Here is a 24,864-nt window from a genome sequence, read left to right on the forward strand (position 1 = left end):
TTGTACAGCAATTAACCACTAAGAAGAATATATGCAGTGTATTATTTGTTGAAAAATAAAAAAAAAAAATAAAAAAATTTAAAAACAAAACAAAAAAAAACAAAATAGCTCAGTAGGTTAAAGCACCTGCTTAGGCAGACGCTGGGTCGGGCTGGCAGTTGTATCCCCAGGCCTGCCTGCCAAGCTGGCCCTGCCCCTGAGGCGCACACTGAGCCGGCAACTGAGACTCGGCGTGGCGGTGGTGCACCTGTACAGGGTCTACAGGGTCTCACTACATGGATCAGACTCCTAGCAATCCTCCTGTTTACAGCCTCCCGGGGGCCTGCCCATTAGCTCAGTTGTTTTAAGTGCCTGATTAAGCAAAGGCAGACAGGCTCAGGATATTGTGGTTCAATCCCCAGATCCTCATGCCTTTCCAGACCTGCCCTTAAGACATCTTGAGACAGGGCTGGTGAGATGGCTCAGTGGTCTAAAGCACCTACTTAGAACAAGCTTAGCAAAGCACAGGGACTGAGGTTCAATCCCCAGCACCACATGCCAGCCGGCCCCGCCCCCTGGTGGGCTGAGCTGGCCACACACACACACACACACACACACAAATAAATAAAATTAAAAAAAAAAAAAAGACATCTTGAGACAGAAAAAAAAAAATCCAATTGCCGTCTCAGTGTGTGCCCCAGGGGTGGGGCCAGCTCGGCAGGCCTGGGGATCAAACTCCCGGCCCCAGCATCTGCCTAAGCAGCTGCTTTAATCTGCTGAGATATTTGGTTTATTTTTTAAAAATTTTATATCCTTAGGGAAGGGTCTACAGGGTGTTCAGGGTCTCTACTAGATAGGACGTGTAGTGATCTGCCTGTTTTACAGCCTCCCAAGAGCTGGGATTACAGGTGTGCGCCACCACACCCCTGCTGAGCTATTTGGCCGGCCCTAATTCTACCAGGTGAAGTCTCCAGGAACATAAATTATGGGCAAGTAACTGTCACAGACCTAGACAGCCCCTTAATCCATTGTTGGTGGTCCTTGGCCTCCCTTGTTTTCATCCTAACAAGTGCAGGGCTGACAACCGCTCCACCTTCGAGCCAGGTAAGTCTACCCTCCACTACACTGCAGTCTCTTTAGCTCAGGGTCCACATCCCCAGGCTTGCGCAGCAGCTGGCACGCAGCAGCTGCTGGTGACGTGCCGGCTTCATGCGGGCAAGGCCACACTAGCTTGGATCTAAGGACCCCATTCTTGGGCCAGACACCCTAGAACAAGCAGTCCTGAGCCCTCTTCCAGCCACAGGTCCCTCTGGGAACCTGATGAGTTATGTGGACCTTCCCCATCAGAAGTCTGCACACCTACATATCATGCACATGATCGGGGCCAGAATGCAGGGGTCCAGTGGATCTCCAAGGACAGGGATGGGGGCTTCCATGCTGGCTGCTAGACCAAGGGTTCCATAGATACTGGTAAGAAACTCCATCCATGACACATCATACAAAAAGTCATAGTGGGGGCTGCTGAGATGGCTCAGTGGTCTAAAGCACCTACTTAGAACAAGCTAAGCTAAGCAAAGCACAGGGACCATGGTTCAATCCCCCAGCACCACATGCCAGCCAGCCCCGCCCCCTGGTGGGCTGAGCTAGCCACACACACACACACACACACACACACACACACACAAATAGTAAAAAAAAAAAGTCATAGTACACAATAATCTCTAGAGTCTTGCTTTTTGTAAGAACCACATTTACATATGTTTAAAAAGTCTAAAAAGATTTAAGTCAAACGCCATTTACCTTTCAGCACGGGATTGGAGTACAGAGACTTGCTTTTCTTCAGTATTATTTAACTTGCACTTGTATTTGTTTGCAATTATGAGTTACAATCAAAGAAAGCCTTAAAACAAAAAATAATAACAAAACCCATCTGCCTTCAATAGGTGATCCAGGGCAAGTGTGGCATGGAACGAAGACTGGGCGCATGGACATCAGCACTGGTGTCACATATCCTCCCATGGCACCTAATCTGAAGCCTCAGGCCTGCTCTAGCCCCAGGGCAGCACGGCCACTGGTCCCAGGACCTCATGTGTACTTGGCAAGCGCTCTAGCATGCTAAGTCTTTCTCTTGGGGTCTTCTAGGTGAAAAGCTGACAGGGTACCCTGCCTGCCCCAATTTCTGCCCTGTAAGAAGGGCTGTGCCCCGCCGCTGAACTGTTCCACCTGGTTCCTGCAGGAGTGTGGTGAGCTGTGCGTGCAGCCAGCCTGGTGCTGGAAGTCCATCCCTGTGCGTGGACCTTTCTACTGGGCGCCGGGATGGGGACCGAGTGTGTCCTTGCCCACTGCATCAGGGCTGTTCACCTTGCTGCCTGAGACTCTGAGGGCCTCAGCAGAGGGATAGCTGAGGGCCAGTGACTAAGCTCTGGGCACCCAACTCCAGGACACTTCACTCTCTCACCCCTCCCAGGAGGGACAGATGGCCTTCTCTTGTGACCAGGGAGGGGAACTGCAGCTGATGGATTAGGCACATGGAAGAGGATGATCCACACTGGCAAGGATGTGGCAGGTCCTTGCCAGTGGGGATGGGAGGGGCTGCTTTCATCTGACACAGTCTGTGAGGAGGCTGATAACACACAGGCCACTGTCATCCTACCACTCTGAGCTTCACCTCTGAGAAGCCCAAGAGCAGGTCACACACAGAGCAGGAAAGGTTGATTCACACAAAGCCACGGTCCACACAATGGGGCTGGTGGCACCTGCTCTGCGTGGGCCAGCATGCTGGGCTTGTCTGGACTGGAGACTTAAGTCTTTGATTCCTTTCAGGGATCAGTGTCTCTGACATAAGGCACCTGAAACAATGCTCTGAGCTTATTTACACTGTCTGTGGCCAAGAAAATCATGCATGAAATGTTTCTGGGGGAGGCTCTGCCATAGCCATAGCCCTGGACCCCGAGTCCTATCCTCCTGCTTTGTGATGTGGTTCAAGGCCACATGCTAGGTCAGACAGATGAGCCTGGATCTGAACCTGAGCTACCTTCCCTTGTACCAGCTGGAGGCAGAGCTTGACCTCAGCACCTCCCAGCTCCCGAGTCTGCCCTCTAACCACTGTAGGCTAGGTGCAGGGTGCCCACTAGGTGGCCCGAGGCTCATGGTGCAAGTGGGCTTTGAAGGGCAGACCAGAGCCGGGCCTTGTCTTTGGGACCTGGCCAGAGCCCTTGGGGGCACAAATGGCCTGGACAGGCCAGATCCTGAAGCTGGGTGTATTCACACACAGAGGGGGGCATTGGCACATGACGACAGGCTCCCTTGTACTCCATCCACCTCAGGACTGTTCTTGAAAGAAAGCAGAGAATACAGTGGCTCCCCTAGTGCCTCCAGGCCCACCTTTTTGACAGCACACTGGAAACCTGTCTGCTTGTCCTGCATCCTGTGGACCTCTCCGAAGGAACCTCTGCCCAGGCGGGGCTGGTGCGTGGCCCAGTGCACCTCTTCGAGATACTCATAATCCACTGGCTTTAGTTTCTAGGTGGCAGAGAGAGGCAGCGTCAGTGGCCAGGCCAGTGAAGCTGGTGGCCCTGTCAGGACTGCTGGGCTGAGGCACGGCTCCTCAGCGTAGCCTAGAGAGGGGCAGGAAGGAGGGGAGGGTGTGCAGGGTCTGCTGGCTGTTCCTGGTGACAAGCCCCTTGGGTTTGTAAATGGGATGGAAATGGAATTGCTGATAACCTTGATGCTGGATAAAGGCCTTGGGAGCTACCAGAAGTCAGGAACGACAAAGGATAGAGTCACAGGAGAGCAATTAGAAGGAATGGACCCCAGTGTGGGTCTCATGCCTGTAATCCCAGCACTCAGGAGGCTGACGTAGGAAGATCACAGTTTGAAGCCAGCCTGGGAAATATAGTGAGTTTAAGGCCAGTCTGAACTCCACAGTGAGACTCTGTCTCAAAAAACTAAAAAGCAAACCAAAAATAAAAAAAACAGAGAAAGTAACACTGAGTAAACTGCTTCACGTTCCAATATTATCCAGGACAAGAGCTAGAGGAAAAGGGAAGGAAGGAGGTAGCAAGATGGCAAAACCCTATGTTCTCTCAGCCCAAGAAGCTTCCTCAGTTTCCCCAAATGGATGTCACTCCCACAACATACACAACTCAGCTGCAATGAGGTGACTGACAGGAAGACTGAATGTGGGAGCAGCTAGGAAGGGGGTGCCACACTGCTGCGGGAGGTCTTGGGTGTTCCCGGGGCCTGTGGGCCCTTCCGAGGCTGCTGTGGGAGAGGAAGCTGGGTCCACGAGGCCCTTTCTTGTTTCTGTCTCACTGTGCTGTAGGCAGCCTCCTTCACCAGGCACTGCCACCATGATGTACAGTGCCATCACAGGCCCAGGGTGAAAGGGCCAAGGGGCTGTTGTCTGTGAGCCATAGAATTCTTTACTTCCTTGCATGTTCAGGTATCTTCCACGGTAATGCAAGCTGACAGTCCACAGACATGGCTGATGGACTGAGCCACCCCAAGGCCTGCTGGCTTGGAGGGATGTTATCTACCCCTTGGCTCGGGCCTAGGTACTAGCAGTGTATGTATAAGGGCAGGAGTCTAGATTACTTACCTCAGTAAGCAGCACCCCCTCATTGTCCTCAGTTTCAGGGCTGGGCCTCTGGAGCCTGAAGCCTCCTGCTGACCAGGTCTTGGCTAGGGTGGCCAGGCTGTGCGCCTGGCCGGAGCTCACACTGCCACGCAGGGCATGCACCAGGTACTCTTCCACAGAACCCTTCTCTTGGGCAGGAGCTGGGCAGTTGGGCTTGTGGGGTGGGTTTGGCAGCAGCTTCTGACTGTCCACATAGGCTGGTTTGCCAAGGGCTGGGTAGGGCAGGGGCTGCTGGCCATCTGTACAAGCCAACTTGCTCAGGACAAACGAGTCCAGAGGGTGTGGCTTCCAGGGCAGGAGTGGGTGGAAGGGGAAGGGATGGGGCAGTCTGCTGTAGGGGAAGGGGCGGGCAGACCGAGGTAGGGGGCTCATGTCCCCAGGATGATGCAGTTTCCACACGTGGTTTAGACATTGTAAGGGACTGATCAGCTTGTGGAGTTCTGGTCGTGGCAGCACCGGCTGAAGGCCCTCACTGAGTTTCTTAAAGCAGAGGTGGTTGGGGCCTGGTTCCTTCAGAGGCTTGGGGAGCTGGGGGACGTTTCTGCTATACAGGGTGCCTAGTGGGGGCTCGTCCTCCTGTGGGGAAACATGGTGTTAGGGCCCAAGTCTGTGAGCAGCAGCCTGGTCAGGGCAGTGGGCCTCACCTGCACTGGGACTGTGCAGCTCTCCTGCTCAGGGGTCCTGGGCAGGGGCTTGGCCAAGGCCACTCCAGCCTGCACCAAGGACTTTGTGCTCTTCTTCTTCCGTTTCTTCCGGGCTTTGCTGCGACGCTTTCCCTTCCAACACACAGGGGCCATTTTGCCCTCGGTTGCGTGGGCCACATTGTTGGGGATCTGATCAAGACTCTCTGACTGGCTGTCAAAAGAGGGACAGGTGGTCCACCTTGTGAGCCCAGGACGCAAGGAGATGGGGAGGCGTCTGAGGGGAGGCAGCCTCGAGCATCAGCCCCACTTTGTTACAGCTGGTTATGCATTGTTGGACACAGGTTCATCCTGAGAGAGGCAGTGCTAGCTCGTCCTGTTGTGCAACTGTCACAGAACACTCTACCTGGGCAGGGACAGTGTAGTATCACTAGCGAACACTGTCCCATGGGGCCACTGTTGGACACATGGTGTACTGCTCACCACGCCCATCACTATGCAGCACACAACTGTACTAGTGCAGTCCTGCAAGGCTCCCACATCCCAAGGACACATTTTCTCATTTATGAAATGAGTGAGGTTTTTCTGCCAGGCAGGGTGGAGTTCCTCGGGCAGGGGCTGGCACTGAGTGTTTCTGGGGCAGCGGTTCCCTGGGCGCTGCCCTGAATGGCTGTCTTTAGCTCTTGCGGCCTGGAGTGAGTCTGTTTCTGTGTCCTCTGCCCCAAGGGGTCCTGCAGCTCCCAGCTGCTGCAGGAATGTGAGGAACTGCCAGCATGGACAACCTGCCTGTGTCAGGGTACCTGCCTCCTTCTGCTGACCTAGAGGCTGCAACCTGCCAGGGACTGAGGGAGCTGGCCACAGGAGAGCCCTGGAAGGATTGCTGCAAAGCAGCTGTGGAGACCATGCCTCAGTGCCCAGCCTCATCTTCTGTCCCACAAGGAGCACCCTCACCCCTAAGGCCTGTAGCCTTCTCAGCGGCTCAGCCTAGAGGAGTGGGCTCATCAGAAGCATCTTCTTCAGGCGGCAGCAGAGGCCATACGAGGAATCTGACCAAGTACTGCACCTTTCCTGTTGCCATGGCAAAGCTGCCCCAGATCCCCCCTGCCTTTTTTTTGTGGTACCAGGAATTGAACCAGGGTCTTTGCACTGAGCTACACTGCTAACCTTTTCTATTTTTATTTTGAGACAAGTTCTTACTAAATTACTAAGTTGTGCAGACTGGATCCAAACTTTTGGCCCTCCTGCCTCAGTCTCCCAGAGTGCAGGGATCACAGGTTTGAGTCACTATGTCCAGCTCCCAGCTGTAAGACTCTGCCTGGTATTAGAGGGGAGATTGTTTTCTGGCTTGAGTTCTTGGTTGTCTCATCTTGGGGTGAGACACACAGGCTGGGCCGGCCCCACTGCCCACTTGCATGCCTCTTGCAGTGAGGGCCGCACACCAGAGGCACCGCCCCTCCTGGAGCGCCCCCTGCAGATGGAAACTGGGCTGCATCAAGAACTTACAGAGAATGACAACTTGTCACGCAGCTCCATGTGCAAGACCTTCTAAAAGGTTTCCCTGGCCAGAAAAGCTGGCAGGTGCCAGGAGTGAAAGCTTCCTCCCACCCTGATGTGCTTACTTGTATTGCTTTGAACCCGCGATGAAGATTCGTCCTGAAAAGGTAGGGCTGAACTCCTGGCTGTTCTCACCTTAAAGGCAAAGGAGTTGGATTAGCAGAAAGATGCACAGGTGTAGAAGTCTTAGCACCCCAAGGGAGCTCTCCTCTTCTAGCTTAATGTGTGCAGAATGGACATCCACAAGTAGGGCTTCAGGGTGCCCCTTCACATCCTGGGACACTTGGGACAGGCTGCCCAGATGTGGACTCTTTCTCTGTCTGCTTGAGAGACAGCATCCCGTGTATGGTGCTCACAGTCATGTGCAAACCAGGGCATCTGTTGCCTCACTGTCCAACCCCCAGCTCTCCAAAGGAGCCTCCAGAGGCAGTGTGGATATTTGGGGTACATTTCCACTGGTCATGGATGAGGAAAGGAGAGGGCCCAGCCCTCTCGGTCTTCCCGGGAGCTCTCACCCATATAGCCCTGCAGGCCTGAGTGCAGGGTGCTCCTTCTCTGGGGTGGCTCCCTGGCTGGCTGGTTGGTGACACTTGGAGCCCTGACTGCTGGCTTGCAGTGTCTCCCCTGCTCAGGTCACCATGGCATGGAGTGTCTGCCACACCTCTGGGGCCTGTCCTGGCACTTTCACAGTGCCCACTGTACACTGGTAATGGGTGTAGAGTCCCAATTCTCTCTTCTTGTTTGGTGGCTCTGGGGATGGAACCTGGGGGCTCTCTACCACTGTGCTACACCCCCAGCCCTTTAATTTTTGTACTCTGAAACAAGATCTTGCTAGGTGCTACGTTGCCCAGGCTGTGCTCAAAATTATGATCGTCCTGCTTCAGCTTTTTGTGTCGTATGGGACTCTCAGAGTGGTCATCCTGATCTCTGTCCTAGGACACTGAGGGCTGGCCCACAGCACCGCGTTGCTTACACTCTGCTTGGGCGATAATGGAAATGGCGGATGGTCCACCGCCGGAGCCTTCCTTGGCTGTGCCTTTGGTGATCACATCGTTCAGGAGGCCCCACTTCCCACAGAATACAGGGCTCTTGCCCATGGCCTCCAGCTGCACGCAGCTCTGCTTCTTCGCCAGCACCTGGGGCTTCTCCTTGGCTTTGGTGAGCTCTTTCTGCTGCTCAACCGTGGAGGCAGGGCTGCCTGGGCAGGCCACTTCCATCACTGCCATCTCCCAGGCTCACGCTGAACCTGGGGACAGACACAGAGCAGGTTACTTCTAAGCCCAGCAACACAAGGCCAGGCAAGGCTTGGGGATGTGGGCCGAGGGTGTTGGCCTCTCTGCCATGCATACTCTACCTCCAAGCGCGCAGGAGCAGCTCTCACCAGACCAGGCATGCCTGGGCAGAACCCTGCTGCCAACTGTACCTGCATGCCCAGAACCACCCAGCATGGGGCCAAATGGAGATGCAAACCTCGGACTGCTTGTTTTGGGCTCTGACAGTGACTGAAGCTTTTGTTATTTCTTGAGACCAGGACAGGTGGCAAACCCCATCTTCCAAAACACCTCATCAACCACACGAGCTCTGTCATCACAGGGGACAGGTCTATGCTGCCCACAGGGGCCTTTGTCCCAGAGGAGAGGCTCAGGTTTGGTCTGTCCCCTAGCAGGAGGACCCCCTCCCCATGCATACCATCATACATCCCTTCACAAGAAAAGCATTATCAGGCAATTTCACAATTATGTGACTACCACAGAGCATGCTTACACAAGTTAAGATGCCAAGGACATGCGCAACACAACCTCACAGGGTCACTGTCATACAAATACATTGGGCCCATCACTGATGAGCCACCACTGCGCACTATGTAACTGCACGCATGTGTCTAGAGCAGTCTCAGATGGTCTCTGCTTGTAGCTCTCCAGAAATAACTGATAAAGTTTTCTCCTTAATATTTAAACTCATTTCATGAAAACTTCCAGGTTAATATTTTTCTCTATTTTCTTTTTCCTTTCCATCCTTCTTTTATTTTTATTTTTATTTATTTATTTTTTTTCAGGAACCAGGGATTGAACTCAGACCCTTGCGCTTGCCAGGGAAGTGCTTATTCTACTGAGCCATCTCCCCAGTCCCCACCATCCTTTCATTTTTACCCTTTAGAAAGTATTTTTGAAGCAGGGTCTCACTAGGCCACAGAACTGCCCAGGCTGGCCTCCAACTCTTGATTCTCCAGCCTTAGCTTACATGGTGTGCCACCATGCCCAGGTGGTAATGAATTTTCTTTCAGTGTTAGTAGTTGCATCTACACTGGAAGCCTTACACCAACCTGTACCGTAGACACCTGAGGACAAAAGACAGGGCTCCCCTACTCGGGCTGTCTGTACGCCAGCCCTGGGCCTTCTCTACAAGCTGCTGGACAGCAACCCCACATGGCCAACAATCTGTCTCCATGCCACGTGGACAGGAACCGTCATGAGAAACAGCAGCAGCATAGCAGCAACCTGCATGTGTCAGCACATGGAGGCCTTTCTAGAGGGCAGTCCCTCTGGGGTGTAAAACTTTCGGGTGGAGCTGGGCATGGTGGTGCACGCCAATAATTCCAGCTCTCAGGAGGCTGAGGAAGGAGGATTATTGCAAGTTCAAGACCAGCCTGGGCTACAAAGTGAGCTCAAGGCCAGTCTGAACTGCATAGTGAGACCCTGTCTCAAAAAGACAAAAACAAACCAAACAAACAAACCCCCCCAAACCCCCAACCAACCAACCAAAAGCCAACTTTTAGGTGGCACCAAACACAGGCAAGTTTCTAACAACTGCTTCTGACAGCAGGTTGTTCTTCAAGGCATTACTAACACATGCTATCTTCCCGATGCAACTCCATGAACCCTGGATCAGGCCCACCCTCAGGGGAGAAGAGCAAGTCACAGCAAGCTAGGCCTCCAGTGCCACCAGCCTTTTACCCCCGTAGGCCTGCAGACTAAGTGAGACTGGGAAGTTAAGGAATATTAGGTCCATGCCGTCTGCTTCACTCAGATGTCCCACCATGCTGGCTCTGCACAACCACCAGCCGGCCTGGCGGAGGTGGGGTCTGCTCAGCTCTGCTGGCTGGTCTGCGCTCTGCTTTCAAGGGCGCTCAGCTCTGCCCACAGTGGCCTGGCTTCCAGTAGGGCAGACATCAAGCAGCTGAACAGCACCCTCATGTTACTTGGTCACCTCAACAAATCTAAGGAGCATTCTTTTTAAAAATTAAAAAACCCTAAAGTTTCATAGTAAAACAAGGGAATAACAATAATTATTATTCTATGTACCATTATTCTCAAAGTAGTTATTCAGAACACAAGACACAGACCAAAAGACAGGTGAACACTTCCAAGACAGGTGTCCCCTCCCCCTTGGTTGTTTTGCAATTGGCTTGTACTATGTAGTGGAGGTTGGCCCTGAACTCACTTTGTAGCCCGGGCTGGTCTCGAACCGTAGTTATCCTCCTGCCTCAGCCTCCAGGGTGCTGGCGCTACAGGGGTGCGCCACCATGCAAGGTAGGCTATCTTGTTTGTGATCACTGTTTCACATCCTGCACCCTGCTGGCCCTCTCCATAGCTAGCGAGCCCATCGAGGATGACAGCAGATCCCCCTTTCCCAGCTGCTTTATGAGAGGCCATGTGTCTTAGGAACCAACCTGCCCTTGCGCTGAAATGCACAAGAGCTGTGCTCCCAGAATCCACTCATTTCACGGGAAGAGCTGGGAAGTCATTTGGAAGACACTCTCCAAAGGTCATGCAGGACACAGCAGGCCAGGCTTGGAACACTGTGTGCCTTTTCCCCAGGCCTCCAAGGAGGCTCATGGTCCTTCCTGGTCAGAGGCTCCTGAGGGCCGAGGAGCCCTGTCCCAGCAGCCCCCTCAGGACAACAAACAGGACAGCCAATCGGGTTGGATGAGGGAAGCAAAGGACCAACAGTGCTTCCCATGACCTTCAGAGATCAAGGATAAAGAGGGAACTGAGCTGGCAGCAAGGAAGGGGAGGCTGCCAGGGCAGCTGGCTGTGCAGGCCAGCAGCTGCCCTCTGGTCCTGCTGGCTAGCTGGCAGCAGCCAGCCCCTTTCCCTGGGGAAGAGCTGAGGCCAAGGTCATGCTTGTCCTTCATGACTTAGCCACAGCCTACAGCAGGGACACAGGAGGCTCTGGAGAAGCTGCCCTAGTAGACACCAGCCGGACCTGTGAGGGCATGGGAACAAGCTAGCCCTCACCTCCCGGAGCACCGACTCACTGGTTGGGAGAGGCAAAGCTGCTGTGGCTGCTTTCCTATGCCATGTGAGCATGACTCAGCCATGTACAACAGCAGGAGAGGCTGCGTGCTCAGGAGCCTGTCCTCGGATACCTGGCCCAGTGACAGCAATCTGTGCACACACACAGACCTGGTCCCTGCCATCCTCCCTACCCTCTGTGGTCCACATTAACCCCAGGATGCTAGCCAGGCACTCCTCTAGTCTGTGAGGAGCAGGCCTATGTGGGAGATCGTTTGGCAAGCAGGCCTCCACCCACAATGCAGCCTGGACATTCTCCCTGCCCCACTGTGGCCTCCAGTGCCCTCACCCCCTGCTCTCTGTACCACACTGCAGATGGGGCTGTGTAGGGTTGTAACAGTGACATCACGGGCCACAAAAGTAGGGAAGGACAGCAGTGGAGTTTACACAGCGTGCGTTATGGCCAAATCTCCCATGATCCCTTGATGAGCCCTACAGGAGTCTGGGGCAGGGATGCCTGGGGTGGCACCAGATCAGCTCTGGCCATATGTGCAAGAAGAGCTCTTCATCCGGCTTTGAGGGAGACCTGGAACCCCAGAAGGACCTGCGATCTGTTTCTTCAGGGAAGGGAGCACAGCATGCCTTGGATTCTCCAGGGGCTGCTGCTGTCCAGGAGGCTGCTTCTGGTGCCCTGCAAGGTTAGTGCCAGGTGAGCTCCTTCTTGCTCTGGAAGTGTGAGCTCTCTAATGCCATGGCTGCCAACCAGAATGCAAGTTAGATGGCCATGAGTTATCAAAGTGCGCTCAGTTGAGAGCTGCTGAATTAGCCAGTGTTATTAGGCCGGGAGTCTATTCTTTTTAACGGTGGTAGGGACTAAAGCCAGGGCCTTCAATATGCTAGGCAAGGGGGTCTACCCCTGGGTTACCCCCCCAGCCCTTCTTAGTGAGATGGGGTCTCACTAAATTGTGACCCTCCTGCTTCAGTCTCTCAAGTAGCTGGGATTGTGGGCATGCCAGAAGTACAGGTGTGCACCCCTGCGCCCTAGGACCAGATCTACTACCGGCAAGCTCTCTGGATAGGTCTGATGTCATGCAGCCAGGGACTGCCAGCCAGACCTTACCCTATTCTAAACGGCTTCACTGCCCAAAATGGTAGCTCCCAGGAATAGGTTCATATTTATTAAATTTAAATATTTAAGGGGGCTGGGGAGATGGCTCAGTGGAATAAGTGCTTCCCTGGCAAGCGCAAGGGCCTGAGTTCAATCCCCGGTTCTGCAAAAAAACCCAAACAACAACAAACCCCCCCATGAGTTCCCATTACACAAGCTACCCTATTGGACAGTGCAAATAGAAAACATCTCCATCATGCAGAAAGCTCTATCAGACAGTGCTGTCTAAGGCTATGAGAGCAACATCTTGCATAGAGAAATTTATGTTCTCAGGAAAAACTAAGTGAATTTTTCATTCACTGGAAGGTATATATTTATTTATTTGAGACAGGGTTTTGCTATCTGTTTCAGGCTGGCCTTGAACTCACAGTGATCCTCCTGCCTCAGCCTCCCGAGTATGCAGTATTACAGGTATGCACCACACGTGGCCCAAAGCTAATGCTTGAAATGCTGATCTTTCTAAAATATAGCACATTTCACTTTCTTCTTTTAATAAAAACAGTGTAGTAAAAATGCCAGATGGAGACCCAAAAGTTATGGGCTCTAAGCTTGGCCGTTAAAAAAAAAAAAAGGAGCAAAAGGGCCATTTTATCAAGTGAAATCCTAACTCGTCTTCCCACATACGAAAGCTTGGGCAAGGAACTGGTTACAACTCACATGACAACAGCTGCCCTGCGTTTACCCGCCAAGCATCCCTCCTCTCACCAAGGACACTGAAGAATCCCCAGGGTCCAAGCAGTTCCTCGGGACCCGAGGACTCAGAAATCTGCAGTTCCTTATAGAGCCAGGCATGTAACTGGTGTGTTGGGATCATCTGAGGACCATGATTCCACCCCATGACAAGGGTCAGGGCATACTGTCTCATCAGGTGTGAAGGCCCATATGGCTGGGAGGAGTTCAGCAACATCACCCTAGCCACTCCATGACACGATGGGCAGGGAGCCTTGGCTGCTGCCCACAGGTCTGCAGTCACCAGCTCCTCTCAGCTTCTCCAGAGCTGCGCCGAGGCTGGCAAAGAAAAGTACAGGACACGAAATGCCAGTCAGGTGGCTTGGCCAACAAAGGATGCTAAATGCGTATTCATTCCTTTGTGCTTCCCGAGACTGAGAGCCACTGCTGAGCTGCTGGGCATTTGGTATCATCAGGATGTCTGTAGTACCCAAGGTGTTCCCACGTGGGGCTTGGGTCTCCATACAGAGAAACATACAGATCTGTCTTCTGCAGGGCCATCTTGAAAAGGGCCCAGAGCAAACCCTCTCTGCACTATTTCATCTGGAAGTAAAAACTCTAGTCCTTCTCTGAATGCCCAGAGGGGATAAACAGTAGACACAAACGACTCAACTTCTGGATTCAGATACTGGTTGATAAACCAATGTTACCCTGGTGCTTCCTCTTTTTAGTCTTTGGCCTGCTTGGCCACTAGGCCATACCTGGCAAGTTTCTGCTCATCAAAAATGATGGGCTGTGCAGGAAGGGGAACCGAGGGTCAGGGCCAGGCTGAGCAAGCCATGTGCCAGGTGACCAGGAGCCCAGGAGCCCCACCAACGCTCAGCACTGGCTACCCACTCCTTGAACTTCGTCCAGCCTCTCCAGCCCACCATAGGCAAGTCTCCTGCCTCTCCCTGGATCTCCCATTTCTCTTACAGGGGCTGTCTGCCTCCAGTAATGTCTGCTAGGCACATGGTGACCAAGATCACCTACTAGCGCCTGTGCAAAAATGGGGCTCTCTGATGCAGCTCCACAAGTGTGGTGTTCTATGTGCTGCAGAGGCCAGTCACCTGCCAGAGCAAATGAGGCTGATTTATGCAACAAGAGCACTGAACACAGGTTAGGGCTCTGGGCAGGATACTTTTGGTCCCTGTGAAGAACTGGGCAGCATCACCAGTCACATGGCAACTGCGGTGCCTCCTTTACACCCCAGGCCTGTTTATCCATTGCTGGGAGTCATTTCTCAGCTTTGTAAGCAGGAGGCACAAGAACTGAGAATGACGGGTCCTGGCAGTAAGGGCTGCATCACCTCGAACACAGCGGGCTGAGTTATATCAGCAGCGTCCCCCTGGTGCCATCTTTAACATGACTGGTTTTAACAGATCATTTCACTTCTTTCAAACAAAACAAAACTCTACCAAATGATACACACAAAAAGACTTCTAGGAAGATGGTATAAGCCTTTACTGAAGGACATACTTTGGAAAGAAGAAAGATAAATCAGGGAAAGGAAATGGGAGATCATATACAGTAGGCCAGGTATGGTGGCACACACCTATAATCCCAGCGCTTGAATCTATGTAAGTGCAAGGTCAACTTGGACTACATACAGAGATGCTGTCCAAAAAGTAAAAAAAAAAAATAAAGAAAGAAAGAAAGAAAGAAAGAAAGAAAGAAAGAAAAGAAACAATGGTAGGCACAGGAACTAATGTAACATCATCAACTTAATGATCATGTATAAAAATTAGTTTAAAAGATTCCCTGTGTGTCTGATGACAGTAACATCGCTAAGAGGCCATCCCATCTGCTCTATTAGTGCAGCTCTTACCCACTCCCAGCCCTGCCCTGCCCACCACCCACCCAGCCTGTGTCCAGCTCACCCTAACTGTAGAGGACCTTGACTGCAAAGACATCTGCTGGCTCTACATTCCACACAGGCCTGGCCCCAAGTCTGTGGGCTGTAATCTGTCTGACCACTGCTTGCTGAGCCCAAAATTCGGCTCAGGTTCTCTATCTGTCTGTCTGTCTTTCTTTCTTTCTTTCTTTCTTTCTTTCTTTCTTTCTTCCTTCCTTCCTTCCTTCCTTCCTTCCTTCCTTTCTTTTTTTCATATTCTTTCTTCATAACCCTGAGCAACTCCACTTGGCAGGCAAAGCTTGTTGTTTAAGCCAAGCTTGGCCTCCTTTCTGAACACTCCCAGTGCCAGACCCCTTTGCTGCTCCCACACTGCAGCCCTTAATCATCCCCACTCCCTTTTTTTTTTTTTGTATTTTTTCACTTGATCTTAGCCAAAAGGCTGAGAAGCAATTTTTGTACTATTTAGTACAGGATCTACAGGGTCTCCCTACACAAATTGGACTTGTAGTGATCCTGTTTTCAGCCTCCCAAGCGCTGGCATTACAGGCACGTACCACCACGCCCAGTCTTATTTGCTGTCAGCATGTCCCAGGGGTGGGGCCAGCATGGCACACCAGGGATCGAACCCTGGTCCCTGTGTCTGCCCCTGAGCAGGCACTTTAGTCTGCTGAGCTAACTGGTTGCCCCCCCAGTCCCTTTCATTAATCAGTGAAATAGTAAAGTTTGTCCTTCGAGACCACAGACTCACTTGTGCACACCGTTCTCAGGACTCCAACCTCGTATGGAGCAAATGAAACAGAATCCAAGATGTTAAGAGTACTTCTATAACAGAAAGAAACTGGAAGAAAATGTCTAACTACAGGGGAAAGATAACAAACCACAGCACACCCACTCCAATGTTTATAAATAAACGATATGAACATGTGCCTGTGGGACCGAGAGCTGTGTCTGAAGGGTGACCCCGCAGAGCACCACAGACACCTAGTGCCAACAAGCAGCAATGTTTCTTATTTGTTCCTGGGCTTATGTATATGTCAGTATATGTATACTTTTTTTTTTTTTCAGTAAGCATGTTTTATCTTCTCAGGTTTTTTTTTTTTTCTTTATGGTTTTGCTGATTGAACCCACAGGTCTTTGCACTGAGCTACATCAGTTTTCATGTAATAGACAATATTTTCAAATGGATGAGGAAAAAATAAAGGACTCAGGAAGGTGAGGCAGGAGGACTGCTGTGACTTCCAAGTCCAGCCTAGGCTACAAAGTGAGTTCAAGGACAGCCTGCACTGCATAGTGAGAGCCAGTCTCAAAAAAAAAAAAAAAAAAACAAAGAAGGTGGGGGGGGGGCAGACAGAGACAGGAGAGACAAAAGAAAAAGCACAGAAAAGATACACACGAGCAGCAAAGTCCCTCCAATGCTTTCTGCATCTCTCTCTGGAGAGCCTCAGGCGAGCTATTCACAGACCCTCCATAGATTTCTCTGTAGGAATCACTATACTCTTATAATGAAAAACTGTAACTGAAAAAAGCCCTTTTGGTACAGGATGAGAATGCAGGAGCCTGTAGTCATGCTTTGGAGTAGAGCCTGACAAATTCTGGATAAGCTGTTTCCTGCTCACCCCCCCTTCCTGGAGCGCTGAGGTGGTCACTGAGGTCCAGCAGCTGAGCCCCACACAGAAGGCTGGAGACAGCAGTTGTAGTTGCTGTGACTCAGGAAGGCAGGCAGCGCATGGACCATTGTGCCGCCTCCTGCAGCTCCAGTTGGCCAGATTCCCTGTACTAGCTTACAGTTGTCCCAGGTTTGTCCTGGAGGCAGGGGACACTGGTGGGCATGGTGGCAGAACAGAGTCTGGGAGGACCATGGCTCCTTCTGGGTGCCTGAGTGAAAGGCAGGGCTGGAATGCAGACCCCAGGTCAGCACACCCACAGGAGAAGTTTTTCTGGCTGGCTTCTCCTGCCTCCTTTATACATAATCTGACCCCTTCTTTAAAAATAAAAATCCCTCATTTGTTTTTCAAATGCAACATAAGTGTCACAAACCAAAAACAATCCTTGCAGCATTTCTTCTTCCTCCCATATAAGAAACATTTGCTCATGGTATAAATCCCTTCAGCCCTATTAGCAGTCCATACAAATATACTTAGGAGTAGCGTTTAGATAAAACAGGGCTTATGCACATATGTTACATTGCCTTTCACTTAACGGATTACAGAAACTTTTACTTTCAGCATAAAAGATCTACTTTATGCTTTTACTTTTTTGAGGTACTGAGGACTGAACTGAGAACCTTGAGCTTGTTAGGCAGGCACTTATTCCGCTGAGCTATCTCCCCAGTTCAACTTCACACTTTCTAATAACTTCAGAAAATTCCTTGTACAGATGTTCTGACATTCCTCTATGGATGGACTGTGTTTCCAAATTTTCTTTTTTTGTGGTGCTAGAAATTCAACCCAGGGCGCTGCACATTCAGGCAAGTATTCTACATTGAGCTGCAGCCCAGCCCCTCGATTTTTCCTTGTAAGTAATGTTAAGAAAAGTTCACCCTTATTTGCATTTTTATATACTCACACAAATAATTCTGAGTGACCACTTGCTTGGAATGGAATTTCTGGGGCACCTTTTTTTCTTTTTTCAAAATAAAATTTAAAAAAGGCTGCAGGTATAGTTCAGCAGAACAGTGCTTGCCTAGTGTACCTTGAGATCAGTCCCTAGTAGCTGACACACACATGCGTGCATGACAGAAAATGAGGACAACCCCACAGGGTGTCTCTGAAACACGTCCCATCTGACTTCAGTCTCCTGCGGCAGCTCGGCGATGGATGGGCTGGGAGACCCAGTGGCGTGCACTGGGCTCAGGTCCACAGCTCCTTGGCCACAGTGCTGAGCTCAGTTGCTCAGTGGTCATGTCTGGGTGTTTTCAACACCTGTGCAGCTCATACACACACAGCTGATGTGGCTGTCAATCATAGCACTCCACGATTGCAGCACTATGCTTGTTGCTTATTAGGTAATCCATGTATTATTCTTCAGTCCTCACAGTACTAAGCAAGGCACTACAGCATCAGGGCTCATGTATGGAGGGAGAGCTGAGGCGCATGGGCCAAGTAATGTGCTCAAGACCACACTGCAGGAAGTGCCAGTGGCAACACAGGCACAGGGGCTTTTACATTAAGGTTCATACTCTCAGCCCTAACACTGAATCCCTTTTCAAGTGATCTAAGGTTTAAAATTGGTACCCAAATGCAGATACTGTTGCAAACCAAAGATTTGTTAATAAGAAACGCAGGGACTGACCCAGGAGGAAACATCTTAATTAGAAAACAGGAACACAGCTGCCTATGTCCTGGAAAAAGTAGAGGCCAAGGCTCTAAGCTGGAGTGAGGGCTAGGGCTAGGCTTAGCTGAGCCCACAACAAGGACAGATTCTAGGATCCCATTCAAATCTTCTCTCCATATTATAAAGTCAGGCTCCAGACTTCTTGAGTCTAGGTAAGTGTTCTTTTATAGCAAGGCCTTGAGCATCAGCTGCTATCGTCTTCAATATGATTACTACTTTGTCTCTAGGACCCTAACACAAGGCATTGGATAAGCTTTGAAAGAACAGTGTCACAATGGCATTTTCAATTCAACTCTCAAATCTCATTCCAAAAGTAAATAAAAAGGAGGCTATAGAGTACCGAGCTGGCCAAATAGCTCAGCAGATTAAAGCTCCTGCAAGCAGGCGCAGAGACCAGGGGTTAGATCCTTGGACCTGCCTGTACCAGCCCCGCCCCCAGGGCACGCTGAGAAGGCAATTGAGACTGTGCATGGTGGCATGTGCCTATAATTCCAGCTCTTGGGAGGCTGTAAAGAGGCAGATCACTACTAGTCTGATTTAGTAGTGAGACCCTGAACACCATGTAGACCCTTCCCTAAAATACAAAAAAAAAAAAAAAAATTGAGTGTACCACCAAGCCAGAGACCAGGTGAAACTGTAATGAAGAATATGGAGAGAAAAGCAGTACCAAGGGGGGGAAAAAAACCCAAACAAGCATAAGTGTACTTTGTAATAAGCAGCAAGGATTTTTTTATGTACGCCATATCCAACATTTAAGTGCCACTGAAATCTGCAAGTTGCTATTTGGTGTCACTAAATATTCGACACATTTCCAAAGCTTCCAGAGCCATGTGCTCTCTCACAGGTCAGAGTGCATTTTGTGGCCCTGCCACACTTGGAGGTCGCCATCACCAGCAATCCTGCTTTACCTCTCGGCTTGGACTCACAACCAGCAGTGGTCCTAGGCTGTGATCAGCCCCACTCCACAGCACAACCACACTCTCCTTTCTGGGTCTGGGAGTCAAGTTTTCCAAAGGGGACTGGCTTCAGGCACGGCTTACCTAAGCCAAGGGCCATGAAGGAAGACAGGCAGGTCCCTGGAGGGAGGCGCATCACCCTGGCCGGCTCCAAAACTGAGGAACTAGTTTGCAGAAGTGCAGAATAAACAAGAAACCCCAACAATGTTGCTGTTCAAAGAAGGCTCTGCTACATGGGCACAGGAGGGAGGAAGCACATGGTGCCCTCGGCCCGTGCCAGAAGAACCTTGGCAGGACCTGTTTCAGATGCCCTCCATGTGCTTGGGCACAGGCCTGAGCGACCAGCTCGAGGACACAGTGGTGCATTGCTTTCCAATAGGATTATATCCTTGCTCTCTTGGGCAAGGGGCAAAGAGCTGAGGACATGGATATTATGGGTAATTATCTCAGGCTGATTCTCTGGTGAAAGAAGAAAACCATGGCACAGCCACAATGCTCAGTGCTGCAGAGAGCAGTGTCCAGGCGTCCACTGGGCTTGGACTCTGCGATCAGTCATCAACAGTCACCACATGCCCTCCCTGGGGAAGACTGCTTGGCAAGACAGACAAGGGTTCAGGAAGTATCCTGAAGGTGCAGGTGACCTTTGGAACTTCCAGGTAATGCTGCCCAGAATCTCGTTTTTTAAATCACCTTTGTGTTGTTTTGATTACATGAACTGCCTGGTTTGAGAGTGGCAAAGAGGCTACTGTTTACTTTTCCTTAGACCTAGGCAGCCACTGCTTGGGCTCCACCCTTCTCAGGTGTGGTAGAGCCTGCAGGAAGGATGGGAGCCTTAGGCTTGGCGTGGGGAACAGAGACACTGGCTGGCAAAATTCCCACTCCACGAGTGTCCAGGGGCAGCAGCACACAGAGTATACAGCCTAGGCTTTGGTTCAGGCTCTGCCATTATTGAACTGGCAGCTTTGGCAACTCAGGTGGCTCTCTCGGGCCACTATTTTGCCTTCTGCAAATAGGAGGATATAAACACTAAGGGCCACTTCTAGCCTGCACTTTGAATAGAACTTGACAAAGCAGTGAAGGTTTGAGGTTACGCAGCCTTGCTAACCCAAAGCGACTGCTGGGATGTGAGTCCTGGGACTGGGCAGGAGTCTGTGACTGACACAAGAAAGCAGATAACTTGAAGGGAATAATCGGCCTTTTGCTGCAGCTCCATGAAGTCCAGCTCACTTATGGGTGAGCCTAGATCTGCTCCTAGATGTCTCTGGCCACTAGCAGTAGAACATCACCCCGACTACTAGTCAAGGACACACAGTTTTCTATCAGACAGTGCATGGTGGCACATGGCACTTGGGAAGCTGAGGTAGGAGGGTAACCAAGAGTTTGAGGCTAGCCTGCACTACATAGCAAAACCCTGTCTCAAACAAAACAAAACCAAACCCATAAGGGAACAAATCTTTGCCCTGCTGGACACCAGAATGTGGCTTCTGTGGAAAAGGGGCGGCAGAAGCTGCAGTGCGGGGCTTGGGGAGAGAATCAGGTGCTCACCCTGCTGCTGCTTTCTGAGCCTAACACTGGCCCAGGAAGTGAGACAGCAGAGGTGGCAGCAGGCTCAGAATTCTAAAAGCTTCCAAAAATCCAGAGCACAAACTAGCTGCTCCAATCACTGGTGCTCTCACAAGCCTCTTGGTCAAGTGGCAAGGAAGAAGGCATGGGACAGGGCTCCCCAAAAGGTCTTCCACAGCAAAGTACAGTTTGCCTCTCTCTGCTCTCTGCCAAGGGATTTCCCAGCTCCTGCTGCTGTGCTGACTATCCCTGGAAAAGGGCCATTTTCCACCCTCAAGGTGGTGGCCCAGGAGTGCAGTAACACAGCTGACCCAGGCTCTGTGCCCTGCCCACATGGCACCATGGGCAGTCATCTGGCAGTGAGCCACCAAAGGAGCCTCCAGTTGCTTCCTGCTTTGTCCTTTGGGCTGTGGGCTGCAGTGAGGATGATGTTGGCAGAGGGCTCCTCAATGAAGTCTGCTGCGAACTTCCTCTGCAACATGCGGGCGACAAACTGCCTGAAACCTACACCTTGCAAGGGTGACTCACCTTCCAGAGAAAGTGCTCTGCTCACCTAAGCAAAGTTGCTTGGAAAATGACTAAGGCACCTATCAAGCACAGGCTGTGAGGCTGGCTGGGGCCTACATGGCCCCCAGACACTGCCTCTCCCTTCAGTCTCAAGGCAAGAGCCGGCTGCCACTTTCCTTTTCCTCTGAAGCAAGCTCCACAGGAGGCTTGACTTGCGGTGATCTATTTTTTTCTAAAAACTAGATTCACTTTAGAAATGACTCTAGCCCTCAAGACAGTTTCTCCAAGAGAAAACAAAATGTTATTTAAAGGGAATGCCAGTAGGTAGGGGCTTATATTTGCTTTGTATTAAGGGAGAAAAAAGAATAAAAAGGTCTTTGTTTGTTTGTTAGATTTAAAGGGAATCAGCTAAACCTCACTGTAAACCCAGGGCCCCCAGAACTGAGAGGAGAGTTAAGGTGACAAGACCTGGTTATGAGAAGAAGCCAGTTGAGCTTGAGGTCCCAGGTGGCGGCAGGACCCTCCCCACAGCATCAACACTTTTGTCTGGTCTCCCAGACAGAATACGAGTCCTGCTGCTTTGTGTTTACACAGCACTGTCCTTTTTCTCACCTCCAAAGTCCACGCTGGGTTGGTATATCACCTGTGGGACACCATGGAGTCCCAGAGAGTCTGGAAGGTGGCCAGTGTTCATGGGTGCCAACTCTGACTGGGCAGGGCCTGGCCTTTTTTAGGCTTAGAAGGAGTGTGGGGAGGGCAGATGAGTGCAGGCTGGGACAACTTGATGGCCATAACTCCAAACAGGAGAAATGTCCCCCTGCAGGACCTACTGAGAATGACTAGCCTGTGAGGTAATCTGAGTGACATCTGTCCAGACACTGCCTCTCTTCTTGATGTCATCTTACAGCAAGCAGGGCTGGTCACAAAGTGGCGATCAGCAACTACCCCTGGTGATATCACTCCTATCACCAGCAGCAGCAGCAGCTACTATGCACAACACTTACTGTCACCGCTCATTTCCTTTTACCTAAAACTGCCCTGTGAAATATTTCTGATCCCAGGCCGGGAGATGGCTCAGTGGAATAGGTGCTTCCCTGGCAAGCGCAAGGGCCTGAGTTCAATCCCCGGTTCCACAAAAAAAACAAACTCTGATCTCATGGATGGGGATCACACACAACACTCGAGAAGTAAGCCGCTGGCCTGACAGCACGCAGCAACAGACCTATCTGAGATGACAGCTGCACCACTGCACTTGCTCTGGACAGATCAACTATCTTGCCTGCCTCAGTTTCTACTTCTGGAAAATGAAAACAAGCAGACCTATCCAAATGATAAGCTACTCACTGTTTGGCCTTTTATTAATTAACAATATTCATAATTATCAATCTTAATAATTATTACAATTAACCCATAAAGTTACTTCCCTGGTTAAGTTCAAAATTGACAAGTTTTTTTTTTTTTTTAAATCCTCCCCTCCCCCCTTCTTGAGCACATTAGTGGAAAAAGAAGTAAACCAGATGCCAAGAAAAGAAGATTTAGATTCCAGGCACAACACCAACTTCTTAAATAATCTTTTTTATTTCTCTTTCATAGGCTTCACTTTTTTGATCTCTGTCCCTGTCTTTCTTTATATAAGAACTAAGAAAATTCAAAGGGTGTTAAGAAATTACTCCTAACTCAAAGTTTTAAAGGATTTACATCAGGGAGCTAAAGGATTAAAGGATGTAAAACAGCAAGGAAGGAAAAAGACTTTTTAAAAACAAAGCAGCAGAATATACAGGCACTGAGGAACACATTTTTTGCTCTGCCACTCAGGCAGAAAAACAGGCCTAGAGCGAAGAGCCACATCCCTCAACCCTACTGTCCCCTCTGCTGCTCCAGACAGCATGAGGGGTAGCTTCAAAGGCTCACCCTTCTCTGAACTAGCTCAGCCACCTTTCTTTTCCCTTCCTCAATCTCTGCAGGGTGGATTTATCCTGAGGGCTCCCTAAATTTACTCCCCAGCTGTCCTGCCCCCTCCCATTCATTTCACATGGGTGCCACCAAAAGTGCTCACAATGTTCAGATGTTTCCAGTTTAACTGAAATACTAAAATGGGGCAAACAGGAAGCATCAGACACAACTGCGGTAGTGGCTTATTAATCATGAAAGCAAAATTTTAGTTGCATTTTAACCTTTTGCCAGGAAAAAAAAAAAAAGCAGCTTTGAGAGGACAGATGCCACTGGTAGAAGTATGCCGCCTGTGTGTCAAACTGCCTTTGGCTTTTTACTTAGGACTAAATTTGGTTTTAAGACACCTACCAAAGAGACTGGTCAGTCCTCTTCACAAGCAGATGGCTTGTCAGTAAAGCCCGTATGTTAGCCACAGAAACAGGAAAAACACAGAAAGCTAAAGTGCCTTTACTGGCCCAGGGACCACACACCTTTCTTAGGGACCAACGCAGCGTGCAGCCTGGGAAAGCTTTCATCTCTTCTACTTCTCCACTGCTGCTTCTGGCCCAGCAGAGCCCTGTCACAAAGGCCTGGTGGCAGCTCTCTAGGGTGGCACACCCAGGCGGGGTGAGCTCTCTGCTCAGCATTAAGTGATACACAAACACTCCAAGCAGATCACAAAGAAGCCAGTGTTCATTAGGAGAACCAAAATGAGGAACCAACTCCCATCTGTCGAAGCGAAACAGCGGACCAGACATTTTTGTTTAATAGATGAAGCCTCCTTGGCAGGGTCTGTCAGGGGGCCCCTCCCACAAACCCTAACAGACAACACCAGAGGCAAAATCCCCCTTCAGAACTGCGCCTAATGATCAGAAAACAATCAAAAGATGATCTACAGCTTGGCAGTTATGGCAGTCTGATTTCACAACCTGCTGGTACCTACTTCTGGCTATATGTACCTGAGCAGAAAGCCACTCACTCTGCTTTTGAGGTCTTCTGAGAAGTTCATCACCCTTCCTTGTAATTGAGGATGTCTTAAAGGTGTTTGGAAAATTCATCAGTCTGGCCTCACTCCAAAGGAAAGAACACTGACATCACTTAAAAATACCAAGAGAAAAATCCAAACATCCTCAGCAAGACCAGCACCTTCAAAGGCGCTCTCCTGGCTCAAACACTCCCTCTCCTGTCTCCAGATGACAGGTTCTGCGGTCCTGCTTAGAGGCCCAGGCACCAACCCCTGCATCCTAGCAGGGCATCGCCGGCCGGTCCAGCTTCCCAAGAGTAGAACTGGTCCACACAGTGCCCACTGCGCCGGTGCACACTCAGGTCAGAGGGATGAGGACACCAGGTTAAGACACCACTCACGTGCAGACGCTGTTGCCTTCTGATCTTCCAGGAAGCCTGTGTTTCTAGGTATAGGTTTTCAAGTACCCTTCGAATAAACTTTGGCCTGCTATCTTGAGTATCACGGTAAGCACTTCATTTCACGCATTTCAGTGGCACCCTTCAAGTGATTGATGCTCACTATCTCAGGTCAACAAAAATAACACTGTCATCAGCACCAGTGACTTCTGTAGTTTCTGTCAACGCTTTCCTCCCCACACTCAAGCCCAGAACCCTTAGGACCGCGAACATTTGCACCCCTGTCCAAAGGCTTTCCCTGAAGTAACAGAACAGCATGGAGGTGCTGGGCAGGGAGGGAATCTCGGGCTGCCTAAGTCGCCGGGGCCACCAAGGCAATACGCGGCGGTGTCACCAGCCGAGGCCACAGGCCCGCGTGTCGCGCGCGCGGTG

At 50.7% G+C, this 24,864-nt stretch overlaps 1 protein-coding gene across 3 annotated transcripts in view; it reads right to left on the bottom strand.

The window, feature by feature from the left end:
- The window catches only part of Map3k14 (mitogen-activated protein kinase kinase kinase 14), a 34,611-nt gene extending 9,993 nt beyond the window's left edge, over positions 1-24,618 (bottom strand). Inside the window, exons 1-6 of one of the 3 annotated variants that reach the window (XM_023717948.1) lie at positions 24,436-24,618; positions 7,787-8,059; positions 6,879-6,948; positions 5,263-5,473; positions 4,580-5,194; positions 3,364-3,501 (exon numbers count right to left, since the gene is read on the bottom strand). In XM_023717948.1, the coding sequence (XP_023573716.1) occupies positions 3,364-3,501; positions 4,580-5,194; positions 5,263-5,473; positions 6,879-6,948; positions 7,787-8,039 (1,287 nt within the window). In that variant the 5' untranslated portion in view covers positions 8,040-8,059; positions 24,436-24,618. Of the gene's footprint in view, positions 1-3,363; positions 3,502-4,579; positions 5,195-5,262; positions 5,474-6,878; positions 6,949-7,786; positions 8,060-23,561; positions 23,763-24,049; positions 24,155-24,435 lie in introns of those variants that run through there. The other 2 variants (XM_023717949.1, XM_004633835.2) reach the window with 2 other exon arrangements.
- Positions 24,619-24,864: the final 246 nt, after the last annotated feature.

The sequence above is a fragment of the Octodon degus genome, unplaced genomic scaffold (genome assembly GCF_000260255.1).
Source record: "Octodon degus isolate 3935 unplaced genomic scaffold, OctDeg1.0 scaffold00056, whole genome shotgun sequence".
Taxonomy (NCBI): domain Eukaryota; kingdom Metazoa; phylum Chordata; class Mammalia; order Rodentia; family Octodontidae; genus Octodon; species Octodon degus.